The sequence below is a fragment of the Chenopodium quinoa genome, unplaced genomic scaffold (assembly GCF_001683475.1).
Source record: "Chenopodium quinoa cultivar QQ74 unplaced genomic scaffold, ASM168347v1, whole genome shotgun sequence".
In the NCBI taxonomy this organism is placed as follows: domain Eukaryota; kingdom Viridiplantae; phylum Streptophyta; class Magnoliopsida; order Caryophyllales; family Amaranthaceae; genus Chenopodium; species Chenopodium quinoa.
Window position 1 is genome coordinate 12,217,048 of NW_018745024.1, and position 17,172 is coordinate 12,234,219.

Genomic DNA, 17,172 nt, shown 5'->3' on the forward strand with positions numbered 1-17,172 from the left:
GAACCGAACTCGACTCGAACCCGAGAATGACCCGACTTGGAAATGACCCGACTTGATTATAACCCGCAAATTATTGACTTGAACCAAACCCGAAAATGACCCGACCTGATTATAACCCGTAAATACTTGACTTAAACCGAACCCGACTCGAACCCGAGAACGACCCTAACTCGTTTAAACCCGTAAAGACCCGAATTTAACCCGACCTATTTTTCACCCGACCCGAATGTAACCCGACCTTTTGGACCCGACGTGACCTGAATCAAGCATGACCTAACCTGAACCCGACCTGCATATGTTATGACATTAACCCGTATTAACCCGACCCGAGATGACCCGACTCACACTAACCCGACTCAAACCCGACCCGTTTACCCGAATTAATAGCTCTAGATATACTCCGTATTCTATTTTTTTTTTTTTTTTTTTAAAAAAAAAAAAAAAAAAAACACTCCATATTATTTATGTGACAACATGCCCAAAATATCAGTAGCATTTTTAATTAAGTCAATAGTCGAAGAGCACTTTGACCTACAATAGTGACTGTAAGTACAAAATTACATACCAGTAGTCCATTAATAGTTCAGAATTCAGTTAATACAACAGTTCAACCTGCTTGGAACATATGAAAGCAGGAAACTATCAAAACCATATCATATATGCTGGCCCTCCAACTCCTTCTGTACATTTGCAACATACTTTGTACAAACATTAAGCTTCCTCTAGAACTTTAAATAATTCAAGTGAATAATCCATTTTCTACCTTGGAAACACATTGAAAAAAAAGAGTAAGAAAAATGCAATGAGCAAGTGTTATTTTCAATATAGGAAAGCCTCCAAGCAGTATTTGTCTCCAAATGTTTCAGAAGAATCAGAACCATCATAGCACAGCGCTTACATCTGAAAATAATGGTATATACACGTGATCAGACATAAAACAAGCTCTAATATGTTGAAGAGAAACAGATAGCACACTAAGGCAATTAACTATCTATCATGCAACTCAACTAGCAGAGCTATTCCTTGCATAATTCTGTAAAATTTATCAAACCCTTTGCTACAACAACATAGTTAAAGTGTCCTCAAGAGAAAGATATCCATGCAACTAACTTGTAGATTTGAAAACATAAGGATTCTGATATGCAAATAAATAAACCACCTAAGCTGTCACATGAAAGCTGAATGGGCAATCCTCTGAACTGCAGCTGTCACATTAAAGAAGAAATGCTTATTCTTTTAAGTAATTTCACTTGTTACTTAGCCAAGCCAATTATTATCCAGACAATAGAAAATGATCTCCTTCCTCTCAGCTCCCACCTTTCCTCTTCCTTTCATATCCTTGTGAAGAACATCAAAGACTTCATTATTATATGAATGTTAGAAGCATGTTTCATGGGAATTTACGAGGAACAGCAAAATGTTTGGAAGATCTTACACCAAGATTTATATGCACAGCACTAAGTATAGAACGACACAGGGTTAATAAGCTAAACTCGTGTCCAAAATTACATCTACCTACCTAAGAAAGTAGCCTAGGATACCATATCACCTAGCATTATAGCATTAATTGGCTAGAGCTAAGCATACAAAGAAATGCATATACTAATACTTCAAACACCGTATAGCATAGTTGGGCATCATGGACAAAATTAATTATGGAATACCCTGCTTGATTCACCTCTCAATAGCAACGTTGTAATGATACAAAGTTGAACAATTGTCTATAGGGACTTGCCTATCCAATTTACTCACAGAAACTTAATCCTTCCCTTCTGCCTAATTCTCTCACCACCTTGTCAAAAATATAAAAAAACCTATCTACACAAGAAGCACAGATTTGTATGATTCATAAAATGGGGTAGTATATTTACTTAAACCAGATAATGGAAAATGAGCAAGAAAGAATACTATGTTACAAAACTTTCAACAAGTAAACCTGAGGAATAGCATGAAGCAGATTTACCACAATCAGAAAATTGACATCTAACAGCATTAAGCAGCTTAGTCAATTTCTAAAATCATTCGAAACCAAGTCTTTACTGGCATTACTTACATAGCGAGCAGAAATCAAGTGATGAAGCAGCAAAGTTGTACATGCGTCAGGTGCAAGGCCTTTGCTACTCATGATTCTGAAAAAACTGGGATGCCTTTTGGACATCATTACCACAAAGAAATCCTCTGATAATCATATTTTAAGTTCAATCATCTGGAGAACAGCCATTATCCTGCAATTCAAAAGCATCATTAAGTAACCCTTACAAACATCTCTCAATCATTACATTGTATCTGTAATTGTTTGGTTGTAATACCTTAGCTCGGAGTTAAGACAAGATTCCCAATGCTTCATCGAGTCGCCAACTTGACAAAGGCCACCAATTAGGATATTGTAGGTGACAATATCAGGGATTACTCCACTAGTGGTCATTCCTTCCAGCCTCCCATCAATTTGTGAGCATTTACATAAGCCATGAATCAATTATTCACACGTAACCGTGACTGGTGTGAGGTTCTGAGCTCTCTTTTTCTCTAGAAGTTCATTTGCAAACTGGAACCTATTCTCCTTGCATGAGGCATCTATGAGAGTGCTATATGTGACAAAATCAGGTTCCAATCCTCTATGATGCATATCATGGAAGAAGACAAGGGCTTGATCAAGCTTTTTACACTTGCAATATCCACTTATCAATACATTGTATGTATAATTGTCTGGATCTAAACCCTTGTCTCGGAGAGAAGAAAAGATGTTCACTGCTTCTTCAAGTTGACCAACTTGACAAAGGCCGTCAATTAGGATATTGTAGGTGATAATATCAGGGACTGGTCCACTGCTTACCATTTCTTTCAACATTGTCATTGCCTCATCAATCTGTGAGCTTTTACAGAGGCCATCCATCAATGAATTAAAAGTTACTACATCTGGTGTGAGGTTTTGAAATCTCATTTTCTGGATAAGGTGATTTGCATGCTGGACTTTGTTCTCCTTGCATAAGGAATCTATGAGAGTGTTATATGTAACAACATTTGGTTTACATCCTCTAAGACACATATCATGGAACAACCCAAGGGCTTGGTCAAGTTTTTTACACTTGCAATATCCATTTATTATTACATTGTAAGTATAATTGTCAGGAACTAAACCCTTGGCTCGGAGAGAAGACAAAATATCCACTGCTTCATCAAGTCTTCCAGCTTGACAAAGGCCATTAACTAGGATATTGTAGGTGACAATATCAGGGACTACTCTACAACTTGATATTCTTTTCATCATTATCATTGCCTCATCAACCCGTGAACTTTTACAGAGCCCATCAAACAATGAGTTATAAGTAATTATGTCAGGTATGATTCCTTCAGCTTCCAATTCCTGTATAATTTGATGTGCGAACAGGAGCCTGTTGTCCTTGCATAAGGCATCTATAAGAGTGCTATATGTAAAAACATTAGGTGCTAATCCTCTAAGACGCATATCCTGGACCAAATCTAGGGCTTTGTCAAGCTTCTTAGACTTGCAATATCCGTTTAACAAGCTATCATAAGTCACAATATTAGGCTTGCAACCAATTTTCGTCATCAAATCAATAAGCTCAGTGGCTTCATCCATTTGGCCACACAAACAATAACCAACCAACAGAGAATTGTAAGTAAAGATGTCTGGAGTTTTACCCCTTTTGGTCATGAGGCCCAGTATAGCGTGTGCTGCACTAACCTTCCCTTGTTTACAACACATATCAATTAACATGTTGTAGGTCTCAACATTAGGATCTATGTTGTTCTCCAACATTTCATCCAACATTTTCTTTGCATCCTCCCATTTCCCCAAAGTGCACATTCCACGAACTAAGGTGTTATAAGTTAAGACATCGGGTTGAATGCCCTTTCCTCTCATCTCAGAATAAAGTTTGGTGGCCTGAGGTAAAAGCTTATCCTTACACAGACTATCAATGATAGTGTTATATATGATAATATCAGGCTTATTAAGAGAAAAACCCGAGTTCATCGTCACAAGCAAATTAAGAGCATTTGCATAGTTCCCTATTCTACAAAGACCTTTGGTCAGTGTACCATAAGTCACAAGGTTGGGTTGAAACCCAAGCTTAACAATTTGATCAAACAATCTAGCAGCCTCTTCCAACAGATTGGAATAAATAAGCCCATTGATGAGGGTATTAAAGGTCACAATACTGGGATGAAACCCAAGCTTAATGATTTTACCCATAATCGAAAACCCGAAATCGACACGACCCAAACAGGAATAACAATTAACAAGGATGTTAAAGGAATAAAGATTATAAGGAACACCCAGCAATTCCAATTGTGAAGAGAGATTAATTACAGTTGAATAGATTTCAGGGTAACGAGGTTTAATCTTGATCATTGAAGACAAAATGACAGTAAAATCAAAATAAGAAGGGAGAGGATTCATACGGGTCATTTGATGAAAGAGTAAGACAGCGTCGTTGAGGTTGCGAAATCCCATCTTACATTGTTGTCTCATTGATCCGAGGAAGAATGTGGGATCAACTTCATTTTCAGCGGAGAAGAGAGAATTGCTCTGGTAATTTGAAGAAGAAGAAGAAGAATATGAAGAAAGAGGGTATGAAAGACGATGAGTAATGTTACCGCCATTAATGGAAGCTGAAGCTTTTGCAATGAATTCTTTTCCAGAAACTCCAATTTTACTAGCCATTCTTCAATTGCAAAAGCCCTAATTTTGCTTACACTAATCTGCAGAGATTGAAGGCAACTGGAAATTGAAAAATGGAATTGAAATCCCTAATTTGAAAAGGGTTTAGGTGAAATAGTAAACGCCATTGATGGAAGGTGAAGTTGTTGTAAAGATCGATGATTCAGCGGAAAATAGAGAATGGGAATAAGAACCCTAATTTGCAGAGAGATAAATTAGGGTAAAATTGTTTAATTGGAAGTTAGTAGTTATTTAACGAGGAGAGTTGGAGGAAAAGAGAGAGATTTGAGTGTGGATGTGACTATGTGAGTGTGTGAGACTGTGAGTGCATTTGAGTAGACCAAAGAAAGTTCAATTTTAGAGATGATGAAATAAATCTTAGGAGGATTGAATTTAATTAATGAAATGTCAACCTAGGTTCGTTTGATGTTGTGGTTTTTTGTTTTTTAAAAGCATATGATATAAGTCCAATAATAAATCAAAAATTATATAAACTTATTAAAATTATGATAATTTTAAAAACTGACAACAGAAAAGTGGACACATCTTTTTCTTGTTTCCTGTTTTTAGTTTTTTAAAAAAAACAGAAAACTGAAAACCAAAACTGATGTCAAACAAGTCCTTCAACTAAATGTGAAATTTGGTTCACAAAGTGGAATAAAATGGTATCCAAACAAGTCTTAAGTTTCCTCCGTTTCTAATAAAACAAGTGACGACACGTTCAATTTAGGTTTGTTTCTCTCATCTATCTATACTATCTATTAAAAGACATTTTCATTTAAGGGAACGGTGTCACGTGGCACTTTTCGAAGTATATGCGACATATCACAATTCCACATCATTATCCAAAGTAAATGTGCCACATAAGAACTCATAGTCTCCTATGCATAAAGGATTACAAGTAATACATTTACCAATTCAACCAACTTTTATTAATGTTTCAAATCACGTAATATTATGGATGTGTTTGGTACTCCCTCAGTCCCTCCGTTTTTAAATACTTGCTCCATTTCTTTTGGACACACATGCCGATGCTAATCCTTGATCACTAATATCTTTAATTATCAATAAGTATAAATTCTAACAATTGAAAATTAATAATCTATTCATTGAGATGATTTCAACAAGTACCCACAAGACTATATTATTTCTTATGTATTAATGACAAATATTAGTCAAAGTTGGACAAATGAATAGTGCAAAAAATAGAAATGGAGCAAGTATTTAAAAATTGAGGGAGTAAACAGCTTATTTGAGCAAAATTAAATTATTTGACCAACATTAACTTATTAACTATTAAATAAGCTAATTTAAGGTGTTTGGTGGTAAGCTTATTAGGAAAAATTCGGGTAATTCCAAGTTTCTCTTCTTGAGAAACTTGTAGCGTTTCTCAAGGGGCAATTTCGTCCACTTTTCCTTGTATTTAAGGGTATAATTGACTTTTTGTCTTGGGCGCATACTTTTCTGTACAAACTTCTGTTAACTCTTGTATTTGGAAAAATTGACGGACTGTCAAGTGAATATTTACCCGTGTACAGTAACCTATTCCAATTACCCTCCAAGTTATTTACCCTTCTCGTTTTATACCCCGATATTTGGACTTACCTTCTCTTTTGCAGACATCTATCTTTGTAGTCTGGAATCGAATGCAAAAAGGGTGTCTGCTGCGGTGGTGGTGTGTTTGTTGTTGCCGGTGTCGGAATTTGTGCACCAGTCGGCAGAAGGACGCAGATAAGCATTGTGGCGAAAGGTGAAATCCGATACCAGGGTGTTCTCTCGCGCAGTGGTATCTATTAATTTGGCGAGGTAAGTTCGTCTTCTTCTGTAGGTTGTTATATTATTCAGTGTGTGATTAATTCACACTACTCCTATCTTATTATAATAACAAACAACGAAACACGGTAACACAAATTACCAACAAAATTAAAATAATAACGGCATAAAATAATAAAATTAATTTACAATCCCCTGTTCCCACCAGTAACACAATACAAACACACAGAGTACCAATAATTCATGACACCATGTAGTACCAAGTTTCAAAAATATTTATATTACATAAATTAGCAAGACAAAGTTCAACCCCCAAATTTCAGAAAATTAACTTCTATACTACAGTCACACTAATTCATACAATTATCACAAATCATAATTGTGAACGACGACAATTCAGGCTCATAGTCGAGATTATACGGAATTAACCTTCCATTGAAGCGATTCACCACCTCAGATCTGGATACAAGCCCACTTTCAGATGTGGAATCAATCACACCACTGCGTAATTATACAACTCTGTATTACACCAGCTTTCCTCCCAGACAGAGCAATTTCAGGGGGACGAGATTTGAAGATTGAATATTCGCTCCGGTGACGAACCGACAAAATTTCTACTTTCCGGCAACTTTAGGAGTTACTATGGTTTTGATAATTCAACTTTATGGTGACTTTTGAATTTACTGTGGTATTGATTTTCTACTGTGTGGTAACTGTTGGAGTTACTTTGGAGTTCACAATAACCTGAAAAACTTTTGAAGCACGTCGTTACTTTCTCCGTCTATTGCCTACTTCTCTGCTCCACGTGACATGCTTCAGTGGAACTCCTAGTCAGCATGTATTCAGGTCTAAAAAATATTTGTTTACATTTCCCAAGTCTATTTAATTACAACTTTGCCACTAGAGAAACGCAACATGTTTCTCAATAAGAGAAACTGGGGCGCGCCCAAAAAATTCCACTTAATAAGCTATTTTTGAAAAAGCTCCTTTGATGAGTTTTTCCAATTAGCTTATTCATTAATTTATGGTGAAATGACACTTATACCCCTATTTAATTTAAACTCCTACCTAAACTACCTACCCCACAATTGGCTCATTGGTCATTTCACATACTCAAATAACTTTAAGCTATCAGCTATTTACCAAACAATTTTATACAATCAACTAATAAAATAAGTTAGTCAAATCAGCTAACATAATTAACTTCAGCTTTCAGCTATTCACCAAACACGGCCTATACATTCCTTTTATTGTAAATTAGAGTTAATATAATTCATTTTTTTACAAGATTAGAAATTTAGAATATAAATACATATGAGGGAAAAAAAAAGTGACACCCGAGATAATGTTCGAACCACACATTAACTATACAAACAGCTGAACATAATTAAAAAATTAAACAAGTACACAAACTATCAACATGGGGTGTTTTTTTTTTTTTTTTTTTTTTTTTTTTTTTTTTTTTTTTAAAAAAAGCAAAAAACAAAAAAATAACAACCTAGGGCATCACCCGAGACAGACACTATATATATATATATATATATATATATATATATATATATATAGAGCTTCATTAGCTTATTTAATCAAGTTTGTAGTAGGTAAACTAAAAATCAACTTTCCAATAAGGAATACGTGTCAACAAAAAAAAAAAACTTATTAAAATGGAATACACGTCAACTAAAAAAACGGAGGTGCATTGTATAAACGAAAGTTATTCGTATCTAGTTTCCTTTCTGGTTCCAAAATTGCTTATGGATTCAAAACATATGCGTTGATTGTTTGATTTAATCGTATAATTTTTTTTATACTTTGTATGAATTATCATTTTTTTTTTTTTTTTTTTTTTTTGTCTAATTGTACGATACTAATTTGTCTATAGATCACTTTTTTTATTTTTTATTTGATATGATAGGTAAAATGAGTTATATACACTTTTAGGTACTAAACTTTGCCAAATGTATCAATTAAGGTACTGAACTTTTATTTGTATCAAATAGAGTAATATAACCTCATCTGTAGGTGAACTTTCAGTTGGTAACTTGTTTTAACCGGTTTATTCAATTTTTTTTAGAAAAATAAAATAAAATTCTATTGTCAGCAAAATACCTCGTTTAACGAAATCACATCATCACCTTTGTTTTGCCAGAAAACATTTGCCATTGCCATTCTCTTCTTCTTCCTACCCTCCATCCCAAGTTAAAAAAAAAATTGGATCTTTTTTAATTCCTCTTTCTTTTGGGTCAAAAAGAAATCAACCCTCTTCTCATATCCAACAAACACAATTCATCTTCTCTATACTCAGGTAATTACTAATTAGTTTCTTCTTCTTTTTTTCTGGGTATTTTTGAAGATGTCTACTTAATTTCTTATGCTTAATTTCATAAATTTGAGCTTATCATTTTTCCAATTATTATTTATTTGATCTCAATTTGTGTTTCATGAATTTGTGGTAAGCGGTTTTAAACTTGAAGTGGTTACTAGTGGGGTTTCTGGGAAATGTTTGTTTTTTTTATTTGAGTTGGAAATTTAAATTGTATATATGCTTATTACCCAGAAAGTTTTGATTTGATTCAAAGCATCTTGAATTTAAAATAATTGGTTTGAGTTAATTGTGTGATTGGTGCTAAAAAGATGTAAACTTTACGGATTTGGGTGGTTTAATTTTTTGTATTAATGATGAAATTAAGATTGGTAGATCAAAGATGAGGGGAAGTTTTTGTAACAGACCTTCAATGGTGGGTGAAGTGTCTGAATTTTTTATTTTTTATTTTCCGCTCCTGACCACATTTGATAAGAGTAAAACTTTTTTTTTTTTTTGAAAGAAAGAAAATAAGAGTTAAACTTTTTTAAATAAATATAAAGGGAATATTTTCCATCATTTTTAGGTACACATTACAAAAACAATTTAATATAGAGTTGGATGTTGAATACGAAAGTCGAAAGCATTTTTTTTTTTTTTTGACAAGAAAAGCATGTTGTTAGAATAAGATGTTACTCTTCCCGTCAAAAAAAAAAAAAGAGAATAAGATGTTACTCCTCAATTTCAGTCACTCGTATAGTCATTTTTTTTTTTTTTTTTGAGGTAATATAGTCATATTATGATATTATTACTTGGTAAGTACTACGAGTACATTGTCTACATATAATTATTGAATTAAGTTGATGTCCATTTTCTCTGTCAACAAAAAGTGCATGTCCATTTTAGGTGGTTAATGTTTTAAGGAAAATTTGGATTTTGATACCTCGAAAATAGGGGTAATTGAATTTTAGTACCCATCTAAAATTTTATTTTAAATTGGTACCTCAAAAATGACTAAACTATAGATATCAATACCTCCGTTAATATTCTGTCAACTTTGCCGTTAGTGGGTCCCATTATCTAATTATTTAATAATTTAATTTCTTAAAAAAAAAAAAACATTTATTTAAAAAAAAAAACTTAAAAAATAATAAAAAAAAACTTAAAAAATAAAAATAATAATAAAAAAAAACTTAAAAAAATTAGAAGTATCCCCCCACCCACCCTGCCTCCCCGCGCAGACGCCACCCCCCCACCCACCCTGCCTCCCCGCGCCGACGCCACCCCCCCCACCACCAACCCTGCCTCGAAATCACCCCTTCCCCCTTTCCCCCAAATCAATTTTTAGGGTTTTAGGGTTAAATTTCTGGGTTGTGGGTGGTGGGTTTCGGGGTTCGTGGGTGGTAGGGTGGTGGGTTTCTGGGTTCGTGGGTGGTGGGTGGTGGGTTTAGGGGTTCGTGGGTGGTCGGGTTGTGGGTTTCGGGGGTTTGTGGGTGGTCGGGTTGTGGGTTTCGGGGGTTTGTGGGTGGTGGGGTGTGGTGGGTTTCGGGGTTCGTGGGTGGTGGGTTTAATTTCTGGGTTCTTGGGTCCGTGGAATCGTGGGTGGTGGCCCTGGTGGGTTTATGGGCACCCCTGCCTGGCCGCGGCGGCAGCTGCTGTGGCTGGGCTTCGTGACTAGTCGCGGCGGTAGCTGCCGTGGCTTGGTGGTCGCCGTTGGCCGCGTGGTTGGTTGATTTTTTTTTTTTTTTATTAGTTTTTTTTTTGTTTTTTATTTTAAAAATGTTTTTTTTTAAATAATTTAAATTATTAAATAATTAGATAATGGACCCCACTAACGGAAAACTTAACGGAACATGGACGGAGGTACCAAAACCTATAAAGTTACAATTTTGGAGGTACCAATTTAAAATAAAATTTTAGATGGGTACTAAAATTCAATTACCCCTATATTCGAGGTACCAAAATTCAAATTTTCCATGTTTTAAATTTGCTTATCATCTTTATTCCTTTTCAATTTTCGCAGTAGCCAACACCATTACTTTTAATTTGTTCATCATCTGAGAAGTGAGACGATGATGATGAGGAGCAAAGCAGCCAAAGCTCTACTTTTGCTCGGCTCTGCATCTTCTTCTTCGCCAATTTCAGGTTATCTTCCTCCTTTTTCCCCTCTTTCTTCCAGCACTTCGTCTTTCAATTTTTCACCTTTTTCTTTACTCGTTCCTCCTCTTCCTTTGCTATTTCATTCCCGATTTTACTCTTATCGTCTCAAACATTTTGATTTTCATGTTAATGCTGATGTTGATTATGATGATCCCAAATTGTTTCTCAAATTTGTTAGACAACAATCCAAATTAGGGTTTACTCATGTTGAAATCCCCCTTTCCCATTTCCACCATATGAAATCGATGAGACCTCTTCCTTCTATCATTGATTTCTGTATTTTATTGAGTGCCATGTCCAAGATTAAACCCCACCCCCCTTTCTCCACTGTCATTTCTCTTTCTAGGCAGCTCCATTTGTTAGGTGTTCGTCCAAATATTTACTCCCTTACCATCCTTGCTAATTGCTACTGTCGTTTGAACTTTGTTGATTTCGGCTTCTCTGTTCTCGCCAACATTATTAAACTTGGTTTTCAACCTCACATTGTCACCTTTAATACCCTCATTAACGGCTTCGTTCATACTCATCAGTTGGACAAAGCTGTTCATTTGTTGGATAAAGTTGTCAAGCTTGGCTACCAACCCACATTAGTCACCTATGGTTCTATGTTCAAAGGTCTCTGTATGTCCGGTGATAATGCCGGTGCTCTCAAACTCCTAAGAAATATGGAGTCTTATGGCCATTGTATGCCTAATGTTGTTATTTATAGCACCATCATTGATAGTCTCTGTAAAGACCAGTTATTACCTCAGGCTCTCCGCCTATTCAAGGAGATGAAAGTCAAGGGAATTACCCCTGATGTTGTCACCTATAATACCTTAATTCGAGGTATGTGCACTTTGAGACAACAGAAAGAGGCTCAACAAATGCTGACTGAGATGTTGGGGAACAACATAACTCCTACCACTGAGACCTACAGCATGTTGATTGATATGTATTGTAAAGAAGGCAAGATTGGTGAAGCACGAGACATTTTTTATTTCATGACTAAGATAGGATTGGTTCCAGATATCATCACTTACAACACTCTGTTAGACGGATATTGTTTACGTGGTGAGATGGATGAGGCAGAAAAGCTTATGGATGTGATGGTAAAAGATGGTTGCAAACCTGATGTAGTTACTTACAACAGCTTAATCAATGGCTATTGCAAATCTAAAGCATTGACAAAGCTCTTGGTCTGCTCCAAGAGATGCATTCTAACAGATTAAACCCTGATGTTATCACATACACCACTCTTGTAGATGCCTTGTGCAAAGTTAATCGGCTCAAGCTTGCACACCAGTTTTTTAAGGATATGGAAGCTCATGGACTAAAGCCAAATGTAATAACTTGGAATTCATTGCTTGATGGAATGTTTAAGAATGCACAAATTGACGAGGCAATTACAACAGTGAAGCAAATGGGGAATACTGGAGTGGTCCCTGATATTATTACATACAGTATCCTAATGGATGGTTTCTGTGAAGCTAATCGGCTTAGAGAAGCGGTGGACATCTTCTCCTTTCTCACAGCTAAAGGACTGCATAATGTGCGTGCTTACAACATAATGATAAAAGGGTTTTGTAAAGAAGGGTTGCTAGCAAAAGCCGATGAATTACTGAAGAATATGGAGGACAATGGATGCTTTCCAGATGAATGCACTTTTAATACAATTATTAGAGGATTTATTGATGGAAAGGACATTAGGAGAGCATTAGAGCTTGTCAGGTTGATGAGAATCAAAGAGTTTGCTGCTGATAATCACACGATATCATCATTTGTGGGCTTACTCGCTGATCCAAATATCGGTGATGCAGACAAGGATTTGCTAAAAAAGTTTTTTTGAGAACTGAGTTCGCAATAGTTAGGATCAAAGGTGGAAGAAGCAACTAAAGTATATATGATCAGCTGTGACAGAGATGTGTACACAGATATTGTGACTTGTGAATCAGTAAGTCATATATTTAATGTGTAACTTTTGATTGATTTTAGTAAAAAGCATTAACATCTGTTATTTGGAACATTTGTTTTTACTTCTATTTGGACTTGCTTTTACTTGAATGGTGCTCATGGAAGCAGATGTGTATTGACCTATTGTATTAATTTGTGTGTGTTAATTGGTATCTGCCAACGAGTTTCATTTGTTTTCTTATTAGTCTTTGAATATTAATGGAGCCAGAGCTCAAGTTTAGCTATATCTTACTATCTAAGCCATGATACAACACATGGCAGGAACTAGGTTCAAGAACAGGGGTATTTAAGGTCAATAACACCAGTCGTGTCAACTTTGTAATATACAATGAACTTATTGCACACAGGGATCTACTTGTACTTAGTTTTAATCCATTAGCTTGAGATGTGTTAATTGTATTTCCTTAGGTATGTTTCAGCTTTCTGCATAATAACTACCCATTGAAGTCACTGTGTCATTTAAGATTTTTCTTCTTCAGGGCACTAGGAACTTGCCGAACTAATTTCATGTTTTGATCATATAGCATAGTTATAAGTTCGAAATCTTGTCATTTTCACCTTGTCTTCTTTTGCTATTTTTTTTCTTTTTCCCATTCTGAAAAAAAAGAAGAAAAGAAGCAAAAGGGGTAAAAAAAAAACCCTCAGGTTTAGAGATCAATTTAAGCTGGTTAAGCTGCAATATAAAAGATACAGCCCGGTTTATAAGAACGTCGCCCAATCTCATTGGAGCTCTAAGATATAGCAAAGTTTGTAGAGTTGTGATATGCTTGTTCACAGACTTGACTTGTTAGCAGATTTTAGTTTGTTTATTTGCTAATTAGAATATGATTGGACATACAAATGGCATGAAAAATGAGGCATCAACAGTATATCAGTATATTTTACTAGGCTTTTCCTACTGAATTGTGTTTGTATAGCATTCTAATTTGGACTGATTGTTTTTCACTTCTGTTTTGGTAAGGTTTAAAGCATAGAATTTCTGTTTTGCAGTACTAAATATAACAAATGGAGGCAGTATATATATATATATATATATATATATATATATATATATATATAAGAAAAAACATGTTTTTGGTCAACCAAAGAGTTTCTCAAATGTCTAGTTGTTAAATAGGCATAAATTATGTACATCTGTCCTTTCAAGATGTATTGATTTACTAGGTATAATATTAAGAACCTTTAAACATCACTAGTAGAGAATAAAATATCTCGTAATCACATTAAAGATGAATCCATTATTGGTTTGGTCAATATTACTGTAATTTTCTGTTTGTTGGTTTTTTGTTTTTCAAAACTAGACATATGTCATAATCTGTATAATGAATAAAAAATACTTAATAAAATCTTGATCACCATATATCTATAATGAATCAAAAATTGCTACAATTGGTCCCAATGGGTGTGGGAAAAGCACTTTGTTAAAATAAATTATGGGTTTGGAGAAATCTACTGCTGGTGAAGTTTATATTAGGGGAGCAAAATGTCATCCCAAATTATTTTGAGCAGAATCAGGTATATTACCACTACCAGGACCTAGTTTAAGAATTCCTTTCTTGTGCATTTAGGTTTTTATCCTTTTAGCACTATAAAAGATATGCTTGATAGGAAGGTCTCCTTTCTGAGTGGTGGAGAGAAGGTAGTATTGTCAAAATACTAATCCTCAGCTCTGCCTGAGTGTTTTACTCAATCTCTTCCAATGTCATTGGAAGGCTTACCACATCATTTTCTGCTTCTTCAGACTCGCTTGGCGTTCTGTAAATTCATGGTGAAAAAGTCAACTTTACTGGTTCTCAATGAACCTACCAATCACTTGGATATACCTACAAAGGAGATGCTTGAGGTTAGCGATCTATTTCATGTTAAAAACTCTTATAATAGTAGTAGTCTTTGTATAAGCAGTTATTAATTCTTAATTTTATTGCTTTCCAGGAAGCTATACAAGAGTATGAAGGTACTGTCATTACAGTTTCCCATGATCGGTATCTTGTTCATCAAATAGTTAACAGAGTGATTGAGGTGAAGGACGGAAATCTACAAGATTATGTTGGGGACTACAATGTAAGTCTTGAATTGCTTCACTTTATATGATTCTGGTTCTTTTTATTTGGCTTCAATTTTGGTTTGTTTTGTGTTGTTCATTTCTTTTGTTGTGGGAAATATTCCTGGGCTCATTTTAGTCAAGTCAGAGCTATAGGATGTGTTTGACAGGTGAATTATCTACGGAATTTGCTTTCCTTTCCTAATATTATATACTGGATACTCCTACTTTTACCCAGATAACTAAATTTTTATAGACAAAAGAAACTATTCCAATTGGTCTCCTCGAAATGTCTTTTGAGTTTTTCTACCGGTTAAAATACAAATGCACTTTGCTATAGTTATACAAACTGATCACTTTGACATGTGGACCCTGTTTGGGTTTGATACACCTGATCTTTTGGTTAGTGCCAATTTCTGCTGTGCTAAATGTATAAATTTGCTGGTAATGTATTGTATTATCTTGTTGTGTATACATTTTGCATGAAAATATTGGCATTTTTCTCTGAACTCATAATCTCTCATAACCTCTCTATGGACTCTCTCAGAATAATGCGTGTTATGCTAACTATTGTTGTCTGGTGTACATCTATAGCTGCATTAGCCTGCATACATATGAAAAATAAAAAAAATTAAGAACGGTGACTAATTAACCAAAAAATTTATCCTTTTGCTCATATGAAAGAACGAGAAGGGGAAAACTGTAAAAGTGAGGGCATTGGAGCCTTTTAAATGGTGTTTTAAATATTGATGTTGTAGACCTAACTATTTCAGAGATTTGTAAGGCTTCTAAGAATATAGTTGATGGCATATGCAGTATTATTTATAGAAGAATCTCGATGCAAGACAAAGAGAATTGGATTGTGAGGCAGAGCTTGAAGAGAAGAATTCCAAAGTAAAAGCAAAATCAAAGATGTCCAAGGAAATATTAAGCTGGTGATTAACGAAGTATGTCTTAAATTATTTTCCTTTGCCAGAGACTGATATCTGTTCAACAGGCTGAGAAGGAGGCTCGGAAGAAACAGAAAATGTTGGCTTCTCAGCAGGCAAAAGCAAAAGCAAAATCTAAGGGGTTAAAGAACGCGAAGAGATGGAATTGAGATGGTATCCTCAGTATTTTTAATGAAGATACCCTCATTGTGATCACTTTTGTTAAGGGGTATAAAAAAGGGTATCAATCTTGATCGTGTACATAGCTTTAAATTGATGGTAAATATGTTCCTAGGGGTCTTTGTTTTGTGATTCGAAAAGAAATAACTCGTGAAGCTGTAATGGGAATATATATAGCGAAGCTTTATTTCAGTTTTCTGCATACTTAGCTTAGAACTTGAGCAAACAGTCTATAGATTTTGTAAATAGCAATTTAATAGCCCCTTAATTATGTGTTCTTTTTGGATCCCTCCTCACACTCAGTCAAACATGTGGGTATTGTATTCTAATACTATTGTTTATGTCGCTGAATGTCTAGATTTGAAGAGCCTGTTCAAATCAGATGATAGTAATAAACTAATGAGCTTCTTTAACAGTTTGATACTCATTTTTTTGCTGGTTATTTGAAACTTTTAAGGTTGGTTTTGGGAAGAAAGTCAAGGTTTTGACATGCTTTTATTTTTATTTTTTTAAGAAAAATGTATTAATTGAGGAAATAAATTAATTACAGTACAAAACTAATACTTGTATTATTTTGTAAACATATTCCATATCAATACGTAGTAATTATTATATGTTTAAATAAAAAGATTTCATAAATGTTTCCAAAAGAAATTTGGACAAATATAAACCAAAAATTATTTGTGACAAAAAATATAGCTCATGTTTTTTTTGGCTAATTTTATTTTAGAAGCTACAATTAAAGAATGCAAATATCAACATATCACACTCTTTTATTATTCCTCAGCTAATTTATTATTATAATACTTTTCAATTAATAATCTATAACTAGAGCTTTTTTTTTTTCTTTTTTTTTTTCTTTTTTAATATACACAAACAGAAAGATATTTATATTAATAGGCTAATGCCATGTTTGATTAATTACAAACATCACTTTGAGTTAAAACAAAATTTGGTGATGAGCAAAAGAAAGCTAGTATTGATAGGTTGTCGTACACCTGTCAAAAATAAATTCCTAACAAAACCAACTAACAATGTAGTAGAGTAAGTAGGGTCGAATCCACAGGGAGATGGTATTAATCTAACCTCTAAGAAATTGGAAAAACTAACCTATGTCACGAAATTCGGATAGAAAAGTAGTCTAAATTAA

The 17,172-nt window shown here is 34.5% G+C and overlaps 2 protein-coding genes and 1 pseudogene across 2 annotated transcripts; 2 read left to right on the forward strand and 1 right to left on the reverse strand.

Moving 5' to 3' along the window:
* Nucleotides 1-540: 540 nt before the first annotated feature.
* LOC110708785 (pentatricopeptide repeat-containing protein At1g62914, mitochondrial-like) lies at nucleotides 541-5,167 on the reverse strand. The gene is made up of 3 exons (XM_021887009.1): nucleotides 2,310-5,167; nucleotides 2,054-2,225; nucleotides 541-900 (listed from the first exon to the last, which is right to left on the reverse strand). The coding sequence occupies exon 1, from the start codon at nucleotides 4,685-4,687 to the stop codon at nucleotides 2,477-2,479; it is 2,211 nt and encodes a 736-aa protein (XP_021742701.1). The 5' UTR covers nucleotides 4,688-5,167; the 3' UTR covers nucleotides 541-900; nucleotides 2,054-2,225; nucleotides 2,310-2,476.
* A 5,137-nt stretch (nucleotides 5,168-10,304) lies between these two features.
* Nucleotides 10,305-16,464, forward strand: LOC110708786 (annotated as a pseudogene).
* On the forward strand, nucleotides 14,306-16,012 carry LOC110708967 (ABC transporter F family member 2-like). Its single transcript, XM_021887197.1, has 5 exons — nucleotides 14,306-14,330; nucleotides 14,441-14,511; nucleotides 14,614-14,715; nucleotides 14,805-14,933; nucleotides 15,890-16,012. Exons 1-5 carry the CDS (start codon nucleotides 14,306-14,308, stop codon nucleotides 16,010-16,012), a joined length of 450 nt encoding a protein of 149 aa, XP_021742889.1.
* Nucleotides 16,465-17,172: the final 708 nt, after the last annotated feature.